The 22,210-nt window shown below is 40.5% G+C and overlaps 1 protein-coding gene and 1 long non-coding RNA gene across 4 annotated transcripts in view; both read right to left on the bottom strand.

The window, feature by feature from the left end:
• MIGA1 (mitoguardin 1) overlaps window positions 1–22,126 on the bottom strand; it is a 35,096-nt gene extending 12,970 nt beyond the window's left edge. The window contains exons 1-8 of one of the 3 annotated variants that reach the window (XM_081868350.1): window positions 22,106–22,126; window positions 20,601–20,776; window positions 18,009–18,186; window positions 17,083–17,219; window positions 16,552–16,678; window positions 15,469–15,605; window positions 13,628–13,751; window positions 876–976 (exon numbers count right to left, since the gene is read on the bottom strand). In XM_081868350.1, the coding sequence (XP_081724476.1) occupies window positions 876–976; window positions 13,628–13,751; window positions 15,469–15,605; window positions 16,552–16,678; window positions 17,083–17,219; window positions 18,009–18,186; window positions 20,601–20,699 (903 nt within the window). In that variant the 5' untranslated portion in view covers window positions 20,700–20,776; window positions 22,106–22,126. The other 2 variants (XM_081868349.1, XR_014158196.1) reach the window with 2 other exon arrangements.
• The window catches only part of LOC309345352, a 40,437-nt gene that overhangs the window by 12,970 nt on the left and 5,257 nt on the right, over window positions 1–22,210 (bottom strand). The window lies entirely within an intron of this gene.

Below are 22,210 nucleotides of genomic sequence, written 5' to 3'. Positions count from 1 at the left end.
TTGCAAGTCCTTTATCTATGAGGTTAATTGAAGCTATTTCCACTAAATCTCTCAACATGCATCCCAATTAAGGTAAAAGTGTACCATTGTTTCTGATGCAGGAAGATTAGAACGCTGCCTGTTGCACTGTGTAACTACTCCCATTTAAGATCCTTTAAGTGACTGGCCAGGCTATATTTGCACAACAGCACTTCAAAATCCAACTCTCACTCCAGGATTCCTGCTATGAAGGGAAGCTATCTGAGATCTGGGCTAGATGTGCTCCTTACAAGCAGACAAAAAGTAACATTATCCCCCAACTCAGCCCTCCTTCACCATCAGGCATACAAACCATGCTCTAATACTACTGTTCTGTGTTGAATAAGTGGCAGATGACATCCAACACACAGCTGTCTCAGGCTAAAAATGAAAGGAGTGGATGCTGAGCTTTCAATCAGTTGGGGACTACAGATTCCAGAAGCGTGGTGGCCCAGGGCGTCCAAAAAGTGTCATACTTCTTGGCAAGAAGTTATTAAAGCAGTGCTCACCAGAGTATGCTCATATTACCTTTCTGGTGAATGTGAATTCATGAGAATATCACTTTTATCCTCACTTCAGACACTACAAGCTCCCTACATGGAAAGAGTATAGGGAAAAGGATGGAACCGGTGTACCTGTAAACATTTCATTATGTGTGATGACTTCATGCATCTTTTAACTGTTTATCTGCCCTTTTTTAAAGTGTCAGAAGGCTACAATCAGTCTGCAGACCACTGTGCATTTGAATGCATTTTTCGCAGATATTCTACTCTAAGAGAAAGTCATTCCTGTTTAGCAGAATTCAGAAGTGGTATGATGGCTACGCAATAAAGCAGCGCACACTACTTCCAACATACCTCAGCAGCTGAAACAAATGAATCTGTTGATCCAATGCTTAATGTATCCCGCAGGCTGAATTCTTCGGTATTATCCTTTACAGTGATATCGGTGTCTTTATCTTATAAAGAGAGAGAAAAACCTTACATTAAAACACCTTGAGGATTTTCATTATAGTGCCAGCTAATGTTGATGAAAGACAAAGGGTTGGATCCAGACTTCCCATCAAGTAGAGTTTCACAGGACACAACCACTGGAGGGGAGAAGGAAATGAGGTTTTTTCCCCACCAATTCCCACCCACCTCGGCTCTGCAGACTCCTGTGGCCCCTGAAAATACATAAGAGGCTTACAAAAATGAGCTAGGAAAAGAAAGTTAAATAGATGCATGGCAAAATTATGCCAACCTTATGGCACAGTTCAAACCACAGACAGTAGGTAGCAAATATTTCAATGCACAAATGTAATGTCTGGCATACAATAACTAGTTTATCCAAAGGCATAGTGACAAGTGCACTTCATTACAGAACGCTTTTTTCTACACACACACTGTTTAGGGCAGCTTGAGAGAGGAGACACCAGCACAATGAAAGCTCCAGGAATGCACAGCTGCTTGATACACCTGCCGCCCAACTCATTTTCATGAAGCCCAGAGCATAACAGCCTGAAATACTGGCTCTCTTATATGTTTCAACGTACTTATTTAAGAAACCACAGTCCTTCTAGACTGCCTTGTCTTTAGGCGTTGCTGGATTTCCTAAGTCAATCAAAGAGTGAAATTATTTACACTTTAGCAGGGAAGCAGCCACAGGCTTTAGCTTTAATGCACAAAGCCTGAAGCTACTGAAGAATAAAACCGCAATAGAAGATTGTATCAAACCTTAGATACAAGGGTGTTTCTCCCTACCCTGACTTACGACTTTTTCAGCCTAAGTACAGCGGTACCTTGGTTCTCAAACTTAATCTGTTCCGGGAGTCTGTTTGACTCCCGAAATGGTTCGAAAACCAAGGCGCGGCTCCTGATTGGCTGCAGGAGCTTCCTGCACTCAACTGGAGGCTGTGGAAGCCACATTGTACATTCAGCTTCTGAAAAAACGTTCACAAATGTTCTCTAATTTACGATTTGATCAAGCTAATGCCCCCGTCCAATGATTACAGAGTTATCCCATTAGTGTCTTCTACTTCAGTTTATATATTCTAAAATACTGGAGGATAGAGAAACAAATATGCTCTCTTTTTAATGTTCCAAATTACCTATTACCTCCATCACCATGAATATACCTATTGGTTTACAAACCAATTTTGTAAGGCTAACCAACTGATCCTTTAAAATTTACCTCACAGATGTAGAAAACGAAGTTCCTCAGTTTACCCACTCGCTTTAGTTCTAATTCAGTTGTACCTAAAGAGTATATTACGTTAATTTCTAATTGTTCACATTAATTGCCACAAAGATACACTCTCATGTCATAAAAATGGGGCTCTCTCTTAGTCACAAGGTCTCCTCAGCCCTTTATGCCCTCACAGTCCCCATCATTCAGCTGAAGAGATGCTATTTTAAACTTCCAATATGTTTACTTCAGATGAAGCTTGTACACACGGCGCGCATAATCCCTGCCATCATCCCTCCAAACAGCAGCACTGTCAATCACGTGAAAAAGTGGTGGACCGCCAAGAGAGCCTCAGTCCTTGCTCAAACACAACACCAAGTGTGCCCTTTGCACCATGCTTTTTGCCCCGTCACTCTCACAAACAGCTGGCTTTCGACAAGGCAGTCTAGGAACTCCCACAGTGGCTCTGGCTCCGCGCCCCCATTGGTTACAAAAAACTCTCATTCCAAATTACAAGCTACTTTATTCTCAGCAGGCATTCCTGAAGAAAAAGGAAAGTAAGCTGATAGTGGAATAGAAAACATACCACACCTGTTGTCCTTACAAACGGGCATAAAAGCAACAAAACAGATCCAGACGAAGTATAAATATAATGTAAAATGCAATGTATTGAGAGAGATTTCTTGTTGTGTTTGTGTGTGTTAAAAAAAATTAATTATGCACCTTATTTCTCAAACACTGAGAGCTTCCTTTCAAACACATCTAATTTGGGGTCGTATATTTTATTGGGCTGATTGCTTTTCTCAACCATTACAATTCCCCCTTCCTTTTCCTTTCCCCTTTAAGACAGAGGTGGCTCCCATAAGCTGGAGAGAGCCTGTTTAGCCACCCCTGCTTCTACCATCATGGTTGGACAGTGTTCTCGAAGCTACCAGCATGAGTTTGACCAAACTGCAGGAGGCAGTGGAAGACAGGAGTGCCTGGTGTGCTCTGGTCCATGGGCTCACGAAGAGTCGGACACGACTAAACGACTAAACAACAACAACCATCATGCTTCAGGTAGGAGCATCCAGAAGCAAACAAAAAAACCAGGGCATTCTCAAGAAAGCATTTTCTTTAGGCGCCTGGACCAAAACATGCCAAAACCCTTCTCCCCAGGCCTTTCGCTAAGTAAACAATCTATGGCCTTTTAAACTGGGGGGAATTGTTTTTGTTTGTTATGATAGTATGTATTTTTTGTGTTTTGATATTGTAAACTGTCCGGTGATCATTGGATGAAGGCATTATAGCAATTGAATAAATATGAAACCTACAGAAACCACTCTGCTATCTGCACACTCTTCAAAAAATGCCATCTTCTTCAGAAAGTGCCCTTGAACAAAATGCTTCTGTCTCTCTTCTTGGCAGCCTCTATCACAATTAAAATGGCCAGCCAGATCACGGTTCCCAGCCCACCTGTTCTCAACAGCCAGCTTCCTCTTTGGGCACAGCATCATTCTGGGCACTATGCCAGGCCATTCCCCAGCTTTTCCAGACTATGCTGAAAGATCATGTCGCCCACTGCCTGCCACCTCCTGGATTGAAGAGAAGTGCTGGAGCTCTCTGAAAGGGCAGACTGGGAAAAATAAAAATCGGATTAGGAACCCACTATCTTTCTGTAGCCGTAACATGAGTCCTGTTGAAATCAGACGAAAGCTACATCAAGTCCCTTTCCCACTCTTGTCCCCCATAGATGCATAAATCCATTGTGATTAGTAGCCTTAGCTGCCAGGAATTTGTCCAATTCATGGACAAATTTGTCCAATGTACTTGTATATTTTTACCTATTCCCTCTGCTGCTTGACCTGTCACACATCCTATGGCAAGGATGAGGAACCTTTGGTCCTCCAGATGTTGACTGGTCTACAACTCCCAACACTGGCTGGGGTTGATGGGAACTGAAGTCCAACAATATCTGGAGGGCCATAGGTTTCCTATCACTGCATTATAGCAACCCTCAGAGAAACCATGCTATTTAATTGTTATAGCTGATTAAAAGCTGAAATTCATATAACATAGAAGGAAGACTTGATTACATACTTGGAAAGCTTTTTTATCATGCTGTATACGTGTAAAAAGTCTCAGTAAGGATCAGTCACAGTAACATAATCTTTGGAAAATAAAACTTAATCCACTTGCTGAAAGCTAAGTAAGCGAAAACAAAATGGAACAAGGTGTAATAATTAGCATTTTCTTTTTCCGTGCTTCACCGAGTGTGAACCAAATCAGAGAAACATTTACTCATATTCTTCATATTTTAGGAAAAGCAGGGCAAGTTAATTCCAATTGGTTATGTCATAGAAACACAGAAGTTCATAACGAAAAAAAGAGAAAAGGGAAAGAGAATATTATATAACTTAATCTAATAACTAATTAACAGATCTGGGATGCAATCCAGGTGGTAAAACATGTGTAACATATGATAAATCCACACGTCAAAATTCTTTTGGGAGGGTTTATATCTACAGAAGGTTTCTAACCAGCTTTTCTGAACACAAGTTTGAAAAGCTGTTTGGGGAATTGGATATAACTTTTTAAAAAAAGAAAGAGTGGGAAGAGAAACATAACACAAAGCACTATTTCGTTGTATAATTGATCACGCCATTTCCTCTAGATTTACAAAGGCTATTCTAATAGGAAATCCTTCTGAAAAACGCAGGTGCACATGCTGGTATGCTGATGTATTAATTAGTATACAGGAGTATCCACTACTCTGAGACGTCAACTAGCTATTACTATGGAGAAACATGAGCTTGTCTCCTAAGAGGAGTTAAACTTACGCACACTTCCACTCCCCACAAAAGCCCCTGAAAAAGCTGCCCTGAAGTCTGATCCTTTTGAACAACATGGGATGGGGCACACGGTGTGTGGCTGTGGGTGGAATTGTACAAAATTAGTCTTAGATTTTGTGTTACTGAAGTCCTCCAGCAACCCATTGAGTCTCAAACCACTTATCAGTGCCATGGTACTTTTATACTGGTGAAAAGCACAAATAAGGCAAAATTTAAACTAGGACTGCTGCAATCTCATGTCTTTTTATCAACTCAATGAGGTACAGGGATGGGGATTCTGGGCTCTGCTCCCATCAGCCACCATGGCCAATGGCCAATGATGAGTTGGGAGTCCAGTAGAACCTACAGGGCTGCTCATTCTCTGACCCTTCCTTTGAGAGATTTCCTTGAGAAGAGATTTCCTGGTTTGCAATCAGTCCCTTTTGTGGCTTTCTAAACTTTGACCTTCTTTCCCTTCCCACTCATCCATCAATACCTTACAACAACAACAGGAAACCTCTTTTGGATCAAGCACCACCTTATCCCTTGGGCCAACCCTTCAGGGGCTACATACCAAAAGTGGAGATGGTCTTGTACACTTCCCCTTACCAGCAATAAGAGCCAAAAAGCAGCATTTGGATTTTTCCAAACCTAACTCCCACAGCAGGTTTGTGATCTTCTGAGGAGACTCCAGCAGGATTGCCTCAGTGCCAGTCTCAACAATTAGGGCTTGAAGAAAGCTTCCCTCAAAGGCAATAAAATGTGTTTTTTTCCATTGCAAAAGCGGACACTGTTGGCACTAGGGAGGGAACACAGGGCAAGGGGAGGACAAGATTAATCCTTCCTTCCCCAGCAGTACCTTCCTCTCCAAAAATGAACCCCTGCGCTGCAATTAGGCTTATATTCTTTTGTTATTATTAGAAACCATTTTAAAAGCCTAATTTCAGTGGGGAAAGGCGTTGGAATAAGGAGGGCACACTGTGGGTCATACAGAGGCCCCAAGGTATGCACGCACCCCACACTCCTTCCTACCTTAGCACAACCAGCTTTTTAAAACACACAGAACTAAAAATACAAAACAAAGTGTGACACAGCAATATGTGTTGTGTTAGAAAAGAAGTAAGAATGCGAATTAGGCTTGGAGTCTAAAGTAAGTTTAAAGTTGGCCATAGGTTAGGGACAGCCAAATAAAGCGTTCCTATTTCTTTCCCGATGTGTCAGAACTTTGGAACTTAATGGAACGTTACTGTGCGATTAGGACTTAGATAAATATTTCACTTGTCATCACATTCAGGAAGGAAGTCAAGATCTAAAACAAACAAAAAAGCTTTCTTGCACTCATTTGTTTAGTTTAGCCTTATTAAGACTCAACATTACTGCTTCCTAGTTGCAACTGAATTTGGATCTTGCAACAGATAAGCACAAACAGATGCAGCTTTCTTATTATTGTCATTTCCCCCCTTTTGACCTAACCTTGTCTGCACACTTTCCCTCTTCACTACTGGCTGCGCTGTTCTGATGTCATGGAATGTTCATTAACATTCCAGCAACAGAAGTTGGGAAGATGCCAGGGAGAGCTGCAAAATTAGTATAGCCACTTAAGAGACAGGTAGGAAACTTGGTTTGGCTTCAGGAAAACATCTCAATTGCAGCATATGTATCCTGCAAGAGAGCCCATATACAGGGTGATCAGGTCCATGGAGGTAAGAGGCTATGCAAGCAGAAAGTTACATGTTATTTCTAAACCCAAGTAGAAAATCATCTGAAGCTAAAACACTTAAGCAGGAAAAAAAAGTTGGGAGGCGGGAGAAGTCTAGTACAGTGGTGCCCCGCAAGACGAATGCCTCGCAAGACGGAAAACCCGCTAGACGAAAGAGTTTTCCGTTTTGGAGGTGCTTCGCAAAACGAATTTCCTATGGGCTTGCTTCGCAAGACGAAAATGTCTTGCAAGTTCCTGCGGGTTTTTTTTCTCCCCCCCCCTTTTTCTAAGCCGCTAAGCTGCTTATCCGCTAAGCCGATAAGCCGCTAAAAGCCGCTAAACCGCTAATAGTGCTAATCCGCTAAGCCGTCAATGGGCTTGCTTCGCAAGACGAAAAAACTGCTAGACGAAGAGACTCGCGGAACGGATTCTTTTCGTTTTGCGAGGCACCACTGTACCTAGGACCATAACTTGATGTTATTTCAATGCAGGTTAGTTTTTCAGAACTTTGAAAATTTTCAATCACCCAGGTAGTTGTGTTTTAGTTCACTATATTCTTTATTTATTGTGTTTTATTTATACACACACAACACACATATAAGTACACACACACACAAAATAGTGTACAAGTTTAAGTAGATTAAAATTTTGAGTTAACATTTAAACTTTGCTTTTCTACTGAAATAAAGCAGTTTACAATGAAAAACAAAAATATATAAACCCTAAAATTATATATTCAACATGACAATGAACAGAAATAATGTGTTTCATCTCTTGTACTTCTTGCTATCTCCAGCAAAGCAGAATTTCTGGAACATAATTCATATCTACGATATATTGTCATTTTGACACTGCATTAAGAAAAACTTTTCAGTGATAAAATTTGCTATTTTGGTGACCCATACCAAAAAACCCCTGTAATTGTGAACCATAGTAGCTAAAGCAGCTGTGCCTAATCCATTGTAGTGCCTTTGCAGCAATCACTTGATTGAGCTAATGACAAAATAGTGACCTTCAGAGAAAAAGTTATTTTCACAGGAAAAGTTGGCTTTTTAAAAAATGAGAATTCCATGTAATTTTGAATTTAATCTTCTGTAGCCTTCTTCCAATTTCTATGAAGGTCAGCATGCACAGGAAGTATAGGTTATTGTTAAGCCCCTAGTTCTCGGTGATTCTATGATGAGGAAGTGTCAATTTTCATGTCCCAACTCACATGCCTATCTTTAAGCTGTGACTAATGTCAATGACTGACGCATATGGCGTCAGAAGAACTGAGCACATGCTTTGAATTAGGAATCCAAATAAAACTCAAAGCATTAATATAGTTCTAACTGGTCTATGTTACAGTGATTAACAGCTGAAGAATGGCAAAGTTATCTTGCGATGCTAAGTCATTTGAAGTTAAGCTCTAGAAAGAGACGTAGTCAGTTTACATTCTAACTTATTTTTGTACACTGGAAGCTACTCAAAAGGCTATCCCACATTGAAAATAAATATTCAGCAAATAGATACACAAGAGCAGTAGCACAGGAAGAAATCAGTACAATTATCTCTTCTCCATAGTAATTTACAGAAGCCTCTGCTGGATCCAACCTTACAAGAGGGGACTTGTGAAAAAATTGCAGTCGTTATTATTATTTTGGGGGGCGCTGAAAGGGGTAGGAGGCCTCTTTGCTCTTGAACAGGCCTTAAGATAGGGAAGGAGGAATCCAAGTCCTTATCTCCCATCACAATAATAAATTATATCCAATAAATACCCAAACCTCTCTGCTTGTTCTTACCATGAAGTATTGTACTCCTGAAGCAAGTAGTATGATTAAGGTTCCCCTCCCCCCATATATCGTGATCACTTTCAATTCTAAATGCTTTGCATCTAGAGAAGATCAAGCGAAAGTCTGGTCATCCAACAAGAGGGTACACCAGCCCTCTGCTACCTTTGGAATGGGGCTCAAAGACTGCAGCAGGATGGCTGCCTTGCACAAACAAAAGCGCTCTTTCACATCTCCATATTAAAACCATTTTGCTTCTTGCAAGAGGAGACCTTTCGTTTTGGGCTCAATATAAAAAAACACCAGGTACCCCCCCAGTCTCTATGTGTTTTCTACCATTGTGAAAGGTGCATAAATACATTTATTTATTTATTTAACACATTTATAAATGGAACTTTCACCCAAACACGTCCATCAGCGTAGGCAAGTACTTCTGACTGGAAGCCCCGTGACACAGGGGGGCAAAGCAGCACTAGATGTGTGGGGGTGCCCTAAGCTGGGATACAAATAAAGGGGATTTGTAGAATGACCTGCCTCCCCTCTTAGTGTTATGCTTTTTTATTTTATTTTTACTTTTCACACCTAAGGACATCAGGAACTGCATTTTCTTTTTCTTTCTTTTTCAAGTAGCACTGAACTTCTATTTGTGAGGAGCTAATTAATGGAACTTGATCCACCACCAGTTCTGACAGAGAAATTGCAGGGAGGGAGAAAGGATAGGAAGCCAATAGGTCCTTTTTCATTTCATCAGCCAATACATGTGTAATACACACAAACACTATATCACTTTTCAACTGGTTGGCCAGGACCAGCTACCACTCAAAGTATGATCTAAGGTGAGCTGCAACAACAGTACTACCACCATACGAATACGCGGTAGAAAAATACAAAGAAATGGGCTTCAAAATGGATGCTGGGGTTAAAGGTGATTCCTGGGTCTGAAAAGGATGAAGAGTACCAACAGTGCACATACCAGTATCTATAACAGCCTCATTTTTAAGGACCAGCATACCTTTGTCCTGAAAATATGGCAGCTATTCCTTGGTTGTTGTTTTTAATTTTAAAACAAGACTCAATGGTTAGTTTGGGGGGTGGGAGAGCTTTTGGATACAAACACACTTTCTCCTCTCTCTAACCCTCATTTTCTGACTTACACCATCTCTGCACAGCAATCAATGTGCATTCTCTAACAGAATCAACACCTCAGCTATCTTTTCCCTCTTTCCTGTTCTAAGACTTATTTTGGCAGATTCCTCCTTCAGACAAGAATCTGAGGAAAACAGAAGGCCTTAAAATATTGTATTACTTTACATCTCAGCTCAACCATAATATTACCTAGTCCTTCCTGCCAAGCCATCCTCCCATTATTGTGTCTGAGGTTATGTTGCTTTTGGCACAGTTCAGCTACTGAAGCAGTCCCAGGAAACTATTGCTAATTCCCGACTCCCTTTCTTCAACTATTCAGCTAAATATTCTATGGTTACAAAGCGTGGAGTGCAACAAAGGTAGGTGTGGTCGAGGGTCTGTATGGTCCTTTATCCAACAAGAAGAATTTTAATGAAGATTTGAATTCAGAGAGAGAAATGTAACTGGCTGACAGGTAACTCAAGCCTCGGTTTTTGCTTGGCACACAAAATTAAGTACAGAGAAAACATCAGTGACTGAGGGAAACACAGTCTGTGGAGATAATTTGGAGATGCTCAGGTGGGGATCAAAGTCTTGTTGGGCAGACAGCCCTGGAAATTACGACTTTCCTTCATTGAAAACCTAACAAGACTTATACATTTTGCCACAATGAATTGACTATTGAATATTGTTTTTTATATAAAAGTGTTTATCTGAGCTGTAAAAAAAAAGTGTGAGGAAAAAATATTTTTATATAAAACAAAACCTTGTGGTATCCAGCCTACTGTGAATCTAAAAATACTTATTGGGGGGGGGGGGATGATTTTCTATTTCAAATCTTAGAAACACAGATTAAAAGAGCCAACTGTTTTAGGTTACAACATTAATATGACACTCAGGGCAACAATAATATGCCATTATTAGTATTCTGTTTTGCCCTTGCATGCTGCTTCAGCATTCTCTACTGAAAGGCTTTTGATTGTTATTTAGCTCTCTCTATACAATTTCGTCATCTTTACACACCAGCAGTACCGTACTGTGAAACATATAAATTAATTTAACCCTTTGAAAACTATGGAAGCTGACAGACTCTCCTCAAGGAAGAAAAATTAAAAAGGAAATTGACATCCAACAGCTGCTATGCAGATATATATGCCAATGTATATCAGTGTGATTTCTAACCTCAGAGCTGACATTGAAGCCCCTTTCTATGTTCTGACTTACAGTAGCAGGTGTTGGGGGGGAAATTAAAATTAACTAGCAAGTTCCCAGGAACCAGGCTTAGAACAGGATTTTAAAAAGCCATTGGAAGACTGACCCCTGGTGGCATCCGTGATTCAAACTCACAAATCAACATTGGAACAAACACAAATGTCATGTTTCAGAGGGGAAACAGTTTCTATCTATAATTCAAACATGCAATCAATTACCCCATTGCCAAGTTATTCATTTACACCATCTTAAGAATTGCCAATAGCTTTGAAAATGGGTCGCAATCTTATCTACCATACAAATTAGCAGTGGCAGCATGCGCCTCCAACTTTAACGCCATGAAAATCTAGAGCTGGACAGTTGCCATTATCTTAAAATGCACACTTTCCAGGAACAAGTTGTGACCAATAACTCTACTTGGCAACAGAGACAGTGCTTTGCCTTAGTTAGCTCCTGGGGAAGCAGAATACATATGGCTGCTCGGCTTCCCAATAAACCTGATGTCATGAATTTAATGTACAATGCTTCCCCCTGCTGCTGATGCTGCTAAGTGATTTGGGGCAGGAAATGAGTGTTGATTTGTTTCAACACACTAGCATTTCTGAAAGTATAATACAGTGGTACCTCAGGTTAAGTACTTAATTCGTTCCAGAGGTCTGTACTTAACCTGAAACGGTTCTTAACCTGAAGTACCACTTTAGCTAATGGGGCCTCCTGCTGCCGCTGCTGCACAATTTCTGTTCTCATCCTGAAGCAAAGTTCTTAACCTGAGGCACTATTTCTGGGTTAGCGGTGTCTCTAACCTGAAGCGTATGTAACCTGAAGCTTATGTAACCCAAGGTACCACTGTACAGATTTCTGCCTCACCCTTCAATCAATTTCTCATTGCGGCTTTCTATACTTATCAGTAGTTTTAAAACAAACAGTTTGTGATTATTAGAGCACTTTAAAGTCCTTCATATATTTTCTCAATAATCTTTGCAATAACCCTGGTAGGTAGGCCAATAACAACGCATATTTTGCAGAGGGGGACTGAAGACTAAATATCTTACTTCAGGCCACCTCACGAGTTAATAATTGAGCTGGGAGCCAGAAGTCTCTGTCAAGAAATTCTACTCAATATTGACCCAGAGTAGAATTCCAACTTATAGTTAGCAGAGTAAAAACTTAAAACACGTTGCAGGATTCCCAAAAAATAGACCAGAGGCAATAAATATTTCATACAGTAGAGCTTTACTGCTACTGAAGGCAAATGAGCATAATAGTCACAAATCCAATACATTCAGGATTGGCACTGTCCATAAGAAATCCAGTTGCAGCAGACTTAAACTTACAATAACTTATAGCAAGTCTAAACCTTAACACTAAGCATACTATGTACAGAACACCACACCATAAGGAAAAGAGATAGAAAGTGAAAGTGAAACCCAGGCTCCTTCTGGCCTTACTTTTATAGTGAGCATGACCTTGAGTGAAAGAAATCACAGAACCAGTTTAAGCCAGCTGTACTCAGCTTCTCTGAAGGTATAACCCAAACATCATGAACCTTCTGCTTGCTTCTTTCACACAGAGAAGCTTCCAGAAGCCTTGTGAATTAAGCAGAATAGGAAAGATCTCTACGCATTAGATCAATACTTTCTGCACTATGAAATGTAAACTGACAGTTTCACCTCACACTCATAGACACACTTCAACTTTCATAATCACACATCCTTCAGTAAATCAGTTATTCTGAGATACAGCAGTACTTTATCTTCTTAAAATATATTTGGTGTCCCCCAATTCCAAAGTTTTCTGCATTATCTATATATATCACACAATGAAGTAATTTGTATTTCAAGTTTACAGCTGTTATCATGGAAAACATACAAAGCTTCTAGGCATGATTCATGATCATCCTGGCATCCAAATACTAACTTTGATATTTTTTAGGTTCTAACTGAGATATGCCATAGTGGTAGAGCATCAGCTTTCATGAAGAAGGTCCTTAGTACACATAGGACTATGAATGTCCTCTGAGACCAGGGACTGAGGTGCTGGCAGTGAGTGCAGACAGCAATGAGCTAGATGGACCAACTGTGTGACTCAATATAATGCAGTTTCATATGTTCTCAATAGCTCCACGCAACCTTGCTTTTTACAGAAACAACAGACTGGCACTAAGCAAGCTCAGTCTTCTAAAGTTGTGGAAGAAAGGGTTTATTTTGGTGTGATTTATTATAACAGACTACCAGCAAGTCTCTTCTTGCCACTGCAGTCAGTTGTACTTAAGTACCTCAAAAATTAAAGTTGAAAATGCCAGCACGGTACAAGTATGACTTGGAAGCAAGTTCAAAGATGTTATCCTTTTACCTGTTCACATATGCTGATGTGGCCAAGGGCTGGCAAACTATTTGATCAGACCTAGCTTACAATACATAGTTAGCAAAGTAGCCACGTTCTGCTTTGCTATGTATTCTTACACAATACATAAGAAGTATCCTCATCTCCCCGCAAATCTCTACTTTCATGTCTCACGGATCATTGCAATGCTTTCCAGCCAAATGCAAGAGCACCCTTTACACCAGGGGCTCTGGGTCTAAAATTCAGTCCAAATATGTAGATGTGCAGATTAACAAATCACTTTACAGGCTCCTTGTGCTACTACTATGAGCCGGCAGCTAAACCAGCTTTGTGGAACTGATCCTTTGTACAAGAGGAGCAACTCGAATCACAACTAATTTCTCATTCCCCTATTTCTGCCTCTTCACCATGTCCCAGTAAGTTTTCAAGACTAGCAGCCCTACATTATCAAGAAACACGCAAGTTTAAAGCCAAGACAAACTCACCAATATCATTGGCAAAGGAAGCAGGATCAGATGCCCCAAGAGAAGCCTCAAATTCTTCCTGAAGACGATAAGCTCTTTGGAGCAAGGATTCAAGCTTATGAATGAATTCAGCACTAATGATATCCTGCAAAACAGAAGTTGCAGAGGGCAAATACGTTCTGTCACCAATATTTTATGCAGCTCATGGAGATTCTGAGATGCACAAGGATCAACAAACCCGTTTTGGCTATTATTTATATCAAATATTTATACTGTGCCACATGCCAAAATCAACAGGACCTGAAAACATTACCTAGAACAGCAACTAATCTATGCTTACTTCAAGAAGCTCACTTCAGAAAAACTAAAGGTGCAATTCTATGTACATATACTTCAGATACTCCACCCTGGAACTTCCGCATAAGCATGTTTGCAACTGGGTACAAAAAGAGAATTTAAAGTATGTGCGGAATTCATGCCTTTCAGCAGCAAAATGCTTAGGGTTTCCATCACTGTGGACATATAAAGATCACTGTACAAATAACTGCCTTGTGAGGTTGGCCAGTTGTGCAAACTTTGTTCTTATCTGTGCCTCTACCCCACCTGTTTTCTCTAACCTTGGCCAGGGAGGAACATAGCTGTCAAGTGTCCCTTATTTGGCGGGACAGTCCCTTACCCCAGAGCCATGTCCCGCTGCTGTCCCTTATTGATGAGGCTTTGTTTGGCTGCTGGCTGGGCTTTCTGCCTTTGGCTCGGAAGGGCTCAGAAGTTGAACATACCTGTGCCCGGAAAATCCCTTATTTTGGCTGCTGATCCCTTATTTTCAAATCTGTAAGTTGACAGCTATGGGGAGGAAGTCCATGGAGAAAGAACTATAAGCTATGTCATCTGCCTCAGCAAGGTGGCTGCCAGTCTGCTGCTTCCCATCTTCGTGGGTCAGGCCCAAATTGCTTTTCTTGTGCTTCCACTTAGGTACAGGAGATAGTGGGCAAACACCTCTCCAAATCCCAGGCCCAATTAAAGAAGCAAAGCGAAAGGCAGATTGGTAGTTCGAGAGAATAGGCAAACACTTTAAAAGTTAACTAACCAATGGAAGAGGGTCCAACCAATGTAGGCTCAGTGTGCAGCATTCTTAGATGGCCAAAGTAGGGTATAAAAGAATATAGGGATCATCTTCTAATGTTATCCTATTAAGCCCATGCCAGTTCATCCTAGCCAGGATTTACAATGAGATAATTTTGAGATAGCTTTGGTAAGTTTTGATTTTAATAGTACCATATTGGCCTGAATATAAGCCTCACTTTTTCCAAATTCCGACTGTGAAAAATTAAAGTGTAGCTTAAATTCGTGACCTTACAAAAATGGGCTTTTACGATATCGCTGCTGAAACAGACAATACGGTAAAATGGAACGGGTGTGAGTGCCTGCAGAATTTTAAGGGAGTGGCTTATATTCGGGTATTGTTTTTTTCTTTCTTTCCCCCCCTTGAATTTTAAAGGTGCGGCTTATATTCGGGCCAGCATGGTACTATGATATATTGAAAACTTTTGAAGGAAGAAAGACACTGAAGAAGAAATAGGTCACTGGGGACGCAGTTGCTCATATTGCAGGCATTCAAGAGGCTCACAGAGTTCCTCAGCATCATAAGAGTTGGAAGGGTCCCTGAGGATCATCTAGTCCAACCCCCTGCAATGCAGGAATATGCAGCTGTCCTTTACAGGGATCGAACCTGCAATCTTGGTGTTATCCAGGTTCTCTTGAATAATTTTAGCTTCTTTGCTAGAAGCTGGAGTATACTTTGGAATTTTAACCAGAAACAGGGGAAACAAATTATCTGAAGGAACAGCAACTCATTTACTTACTTCTACACTTTCTTCTGCAATAGCATCACCTGCTCCAAGTTTGACGGCGCTACAGTTGGCTTCATCTTCCGCTTGCCTGTTACGAAACGTCAGTGCCTGCTCCCATCGGCGAAGAGCTTCTTCAAATAGTTCCATTCCTGAAAGAAATGTTTACTAATGCAACAACCCTGTATCAGATTTTCAGTTTGCCTTCCCTTGTACCAGGTAGCAATGGCTCGACACTTGAACCTTTTGTAGAAAGGTGCCTGCCAAATAAATCAGTCCAATGTACTGGCACTCTAGCTGAGCAAGCCATATACTTCATTGACTGATCAGGAGGAATGCTGCATTGTGAGAGGGGAATGAATTAGACCAGAGGTCAGCAAACTTTTTCAGCAGGGGGCCGTTCCACTGTCCCTCAGACCTTGTGGGGGCGCCGGACTATATTTAGAAGGGGGGGGGGGAAATGAATGAATTCCTATGCCCCACAAATAACCCAGAGATGCATTTTAAATAAAAGGACACATTCTACTCATGTAAAAACACGCTGATTCCCGGACCATCCACGGGCCAGATTTAGAAGGCAGCTGGGCTGGATTCGGCACCCATGGATTAGACAGCTTTTGAGTCCTTCCAACTCAATTGTTCCAAGCGAAGCCACACATTCTTTTAATATTCAATAAACAAACATATTGTGAATACATGTAGCAACACTGTAGATGAGGAAGGTTTCATGTTTCTATTAGTTTCTAAAACTTTCGTCGTCTACAGAGACTACACACCACATGCTCTTTCTGTTCCGGATCCCTGCATGTGGCAGGCTTTGTGTTCATGCATTATTATTATTATTATTATTATTATTATTATTACTCCCTGCCCATCTGGCTGGGTTGCCCCAGCCACTCTGCCGCAAAACAGACAGAGATGTTATATGGCCTATAGAGGACTTAAGGCAACAAATATCTTTAACAGTTGTTAAATACAAGTGTCATCATGCCCTTGAAAGAAAGTAACACTATTTTAGTAATAGCAAACAATCCTGAACTTAGAAACTTTTAAAAATAGCAGCAAGAAATGCTACACCTAAGGAATCTGCTCACTTACCCATCAAGTATAAGTTTTCTGGAGTAGTTACTGGAACATTGACCAGCTTTATATCATCTTCATCTGCTTTGTCCCAGGAACTAGAATTGACACAAGCACAGCTAGGACAGGATGTGGCACTTTGGACCTAATTTAAAGAAGATGTGCAGGTGTCAGATTTGAGGTGCTTAGCTCACATGGCTTTCCGGAAGGGCAGTCTTTCAGTCTGGGGATAAGTTAAAAAAAAGTATCCCCTAGATGCCCCCATAGTTTTGTGGGCAATTTGTATGACAATAGCATAGAGGTGCCCCTAGGTAAGAAACGTGCTAGACAAATAAGCCCAAGGGTTTTCAGGCTAGGTGCCTTTAAGGTTCATTTTGTACAGGAGGAAAAGCAAGGTGAGAGTCAGCATAAAAATGGCACACATTCTAGAGGAGCACTGATAAAGGAAGAGAACCTCTTTCCTGCCCCTATGCAAGTTAATAGAAGAAAAAAAAATCACCATTCAACAGCTTATCAGCAAACTACATGAAAATAATAAGGTATGCTTACCGAAGCCAAACTCTGTACTGAACCCGAATATTTACTGAAGAGGCCTCCATTTGCATTGATATAGGATTGAGAACCTTTTTCTTTGGCTGAACTCAACGAAAGTGTTAGATTTTGTCTGCTGCTGGAACAACTGGAACCTGAAGAGGAAGATAATACAATCAAAGCAACAGACCTATGCAGACTTACCTGGGAGTAACCCCCATTGAAGCAAGTGTCACTTGCATGACCACAAAGGGTTTTAATTGAACAACAACTATCTAATTTTCTGTTGTATTCGAGGAATAACTTTTTAAGATGGGATAACTCCTTCTTTTCAAGTAACTCTTAAAATTATCATTTTGAAAGTAATGTAACATTCTAGAATGCTATTAATGCTGTACAATGAATCACTAAGCTCTCATCTATTGCTTTCTCTAAGAAAGGATAAGCATGTGCACTTTGTAGTCAGCAAGGCTTGAGGATGGGAAAACAAAAAGGAAGGCTGCAGGCAGGTTTATGCTGGATCTGCTGCTGGGGGAAAAGGTGCTACACGTGCCCATCTCCTTGCAGACCTATCAGGCCTATGCTAAGCCTCCCAACTGTTTATTGTGGATTTTAAAAAATATTTCTAAACGATAAAGAGGCAGTTTAGGGATTTGTTAAGGAAAGTATTGTGGTACACACACACTGTTGCATGCATATAGAACATGTTTCAGTGGGAAACCAAGCTGAGGAACTTAAAAAAACAAAACAAATCCTCTACTCCAATCCAAAAAGGCTTGCTTGGCAATAAGCCCCAATTTTTCCAACTTATTTCCATGTACTTCTAAAGCTGGCCACTGCAAGTCTACACAGGCGTGCTCAGAAGTAAGCCCCGCTGTGTTCAATGAGGCTTCCTCCCAGGTGTGTAGAGAATCTTGGCTTTCCTTAGACATCGTGTCACCTACCTTTCTCTGATGCAGGTGTTTTTATATAGTCTAACACGACGTGGCCTGGCTCCCATGGAGATACATTCCTGGTTTTCTTCCCACGCTTTCTTTTGAAGTGATGGGCAAGGAAAAGCACAGACACTGCACCCACTGCTGTTATTACAAATAACTTCTTGAGACCTGGGGGAACCTTAACCTTAAAACACATATTTTAAAAAGTAAGTTACATCATATGTTCTACAGAAAGAGAAAAAAATAATTCAGTTTTGATGCAATAGGTTTGAAATCTGAACACTACACCAATCAAAGAAACACTGTGCAAGTTATTTTGTATAAATCTTAAATAACTTCTGTAAAATAACAACAACAATACACAATAGGCTAAAATATTATACTTTTATGTTAACTTTGAGAAAGTGTGTGTTTGCATTTATTTTGACAGTTATATTGGATGCTGTATTTCTACATTTTGACCACAGGCCTTTGGATTCCCACTGGCAAATCCAAAGGCCTAGAGAAAACTTGCCCACAAGTTAAAGTGAATGTCTTCTTTTGCTCCCAAAGACCAACACAGATTCTTTTCAGGAATTTGAGTGGTAAGCTGATAATTACTGGAAGCAGAACTGGATGTGCCCAACATTAGCTACTTTTAGAACAAGGCATGCTCATTACAGCATTTGTTTAACTGCATTAGTCCTACTCTATAATTAATCATATTCTGTGTTTTGCTATGTAACCATTTAGAGACATTTCTAAAGGTTTCCACTTGTAGATGCACCTGGCATAATATGTAGCCTGGAACCAACTAAGAATCAGTACACTGTGATGAACTTTATGAACAAATGTATTAGCATAGAGTTGGCAATCACATTATTTATTTGCACCAGACATAACACTACAGCCACTGCCGAATGTACACATGCCTCATGATTTAAAAGAAAATAGCAGAATCTGATGTGATTTCTACTCTCCACTGATTTTTTGTCTTTTTCAATTGATCTAAGGATACAGGAGTAGTTGAGGCGCCTTCTCCCAACCAACAGGTGCTCAGGGAAAACGGGTACCTGGGGTGTGGTCACCAGAGGACTGGGCATGGTTTCTATTAGTTCAGCAGCAGGCAATCTGCTATACTTTTGCAGATCCTCAACACAAGCAAAGTGTGCTGCTCAAGACAGTGTTTTCCTGTGTGCAACACAGACATTCTCACAAAGCATTCTGTGGCTACATGTGGTTTGCCTGTTACCGGACAAATGTCACTATGCTTGCATTATATACAAGTTCTATCTGCACAAGGAGGGCACAAGGAGAAGGGGACGACAGAGGACGAGATGGTTGGACAGTGTTCTCAAAGCTACCAGGATGAGTTTGACCAAACTGCGGGAGGCAGTGGAAGACAGGAGTGCCTGGCGTGCTCTGGTCCATGGGGTCACGAAGAGTTGGACACGACTGAACAACAACAATCTGCACAAAATGACCCTCTGGATCACACTCCTAATATGTGTTTCTCAATATACAAACTTTCAGGCTCTCTGTTCATATTGTATAGAGATACATTATACATTCAGGTTTTTTCCTAGTTGATGGAACTACATTCAGGTTTTTCTGTCATTGAGACAAATGATACAGCAGTCTTTCCTCTTCTGGAGTGGAGCACATTGACATCAAGGTAACAAAACTCAGTCCAACACTGTCTATTTCTGTTCTGTTGCTTTTCACCACTCCACCTCCTCTTATAGTGCAGCAGCGTTTCTGGCAGTCGGGGCTCCACCCTACCCTGCTTTAGAAACAGATGTTATATGTCCTATCCACCACCACCCACAGTAAAAGCCTGCTCTAGATTATTTCTGTCTTCCTGATTCTGCAGATCATGCTAAATATTGGAAGTGTCAACACTCTGTAAATGCTCATCTCGTAAATTGGGACAAAACTGACAGCAACATGATTAAATCTGTAGAAATCTTAAAAAACAAAATACTGTCTGAAGCCTTCTGTGACTTGCACTAGCAAGAAAACATACACATAGGGTGTGGTTATTTGCAAGATATTCTTAAGAGGTAGTCCCTATTTTATAATTATTAAAACTGCCAACAAAGGGTGGTATCTGACTAAACTGTACTACAAGAGACCTGCTGAAATAAAGCAATTAAAATTATTTGCTGCTAACTTCTCTCCTGTGATTTCAACAGGTCTGCTCTGTATATGACTTAGCTGTATACTACCCATATTACTCTTAAGGGTTTTTTGTTTATTCATATCAGTGAGCTCAATAAAAAACTTTACACTGAAAGGCAGAAAATAATTAGAAACTGGCTAGACAAATAATGCACGTTGACGCAAAACAGAAAAAACAAGATAGGCAGTACTGGTTGTAATCACTCTACAATTGAGATGTATGGCACTGCAAAGGCTTCACTGCAGCCTCTGCAGTCCAGTACATGTAACAGAATGAAATCTACTGGAATCCACAGCAATATTTTTTTTTTAATGCTACGTTCAACAATAATTTTATAAAAACCATCTTAGCCAAATACGTATTACATAAAAGCACATTATATAAAACACTGTTAGATGTTAGCACTACAAGCTAAAATAAAGAAATGTAAGTGTTACCTGGGTTAGGGAAGAATACCAGGAAAGAGGAAGATCAAATACTCTTAAAGCTGCTGTCTTCAAAGATAAACGTGTCTCACTAGCAGCGTCTTCTGACATGGCTCCTTCTTTCCCACAGCATCATTGAGTGACACTAAGTCAAAACCATATTACTTGCAGACGATGCTGGATATAGGCTGCCAATGAGAGACAGATATTGGACTATACACTTCATGCTTTGTGAAGTTAACTCAGTGGCTTCAAACTTCCTTCCTTCCATCCAGAGTTCCAATGGTACAAATAGCAAAGATAGTTTGAAGTGGAACAGTGAATGTCGTGGAGAAAGTAAAAGGTACACACCCTTCCAATTTCCTGTAAATAGTAGCAGCAATATCCTAACTGTCTACACAAAAGTAAGCCCCATCAAAGTCAGTGGGCCTTACTCCCAAGTAAGCCCAATACTGCAATTCTATACACACTTATCTAAAAGTAAAGTCTATTAAAAACTTAATAAGACTTACCTCGGGCAGATGTGAATAAGATTTCAGTGCTAATGAACAGCTCTGAGTACTGAGAAAGCTATGGAGTTTTCCAGTGTGTTATTCTTTTTTTATTTTTTATCTTTGAAAGCATACAGAGCACAACACAGAAAAACAGAAAGATTACTCCTAAGATTTATAACTGCCATTTGGCGGACCTGTGAGTTAATTGAGATATTTGGTGCACTTAAAAAAAGAAAACTGTGCAAAAGATTTTGAAAAGCCTGCAAAGCAGCTTATCTCCACACAAAGGTTTTTAACAAGCTTACACACACACACAAAATACAAAGATGAATAAGAGTAAATGTTTCTAGGCAGAAAAACAAAAAAGTGGGGAAATGTTTTAAAGTGGAAGGTACCATCAAACCACATAATAATAATAATAATAGTAATAATTTGAATGGATGACAGTGGAATTTCCCATACCTCATATCTGACAGTGGGGGGGGGGGTACTATTTATGGTATTGAGCCAAGACAGATTTCAGTCTGTTACTTTGGATTTCTAATTATTGTTATTTTAACATGTATCGCCATTAAGAGGGGGAAGAGACATAGTTCTTAACATTACAATAAGTATTTAAAACCTAAATTGAAAATTTATTTTTTCCATATCCAGCTTGCATAACTGCAAGGGTGGGGGGAAAGCAGATGACATGACAATGTTTGTAGAGAACAGTAGAGTAATATATTGCAGTTAACTCACATAATGGCTTCTAAAGGATCCTGCGACTGAGCTATCCTGTTATAATGTCCTACTCTGACATGTTATCCAAAACCTTCACAGGCCCATTTGGGCATCCCTTATCCCCACAATACCATACCACCCCATGGCTGCCTCTTATTGCACCCTGATTCATTACTACTGTATATTATATATAAGCTCTTTGATACAAGATCACAAGACCAACCCCGTATTTTTGGCCCAGATTTTTCCTTGAGCCCCAGCAAGGGTGGGGCTCAGCCAAGAGGGTCACGGCCTCCCCACCTGCTAGGATGGGGTTGGAAGCAGCGCTTCTCACCCTGGAGGACCAAACAAACCGCCTCCACGGAACAATAACGAAAAAAGGAACCGAAACCAGACCTGGCGGCT

The sequence above is a fragment of the Podarcis erhardii genome (assembly GCF_964252035.2).
Source record: "Podarcis erhardii genome assembly, chromosome: 6".
Classification (NCBI taxonomy): domain Eukaryota; kingdom Metazoa; phylum Chordata; class Lepidosauria; order Squamata; family Lacertidae; genus Podarcis; species Podarcis erhardii.
The sequence above is the reverse complement of the archived record's forward strand: the minus strand, read 5'-3'. Positions and strand labels throughout refer to the sequence as shown.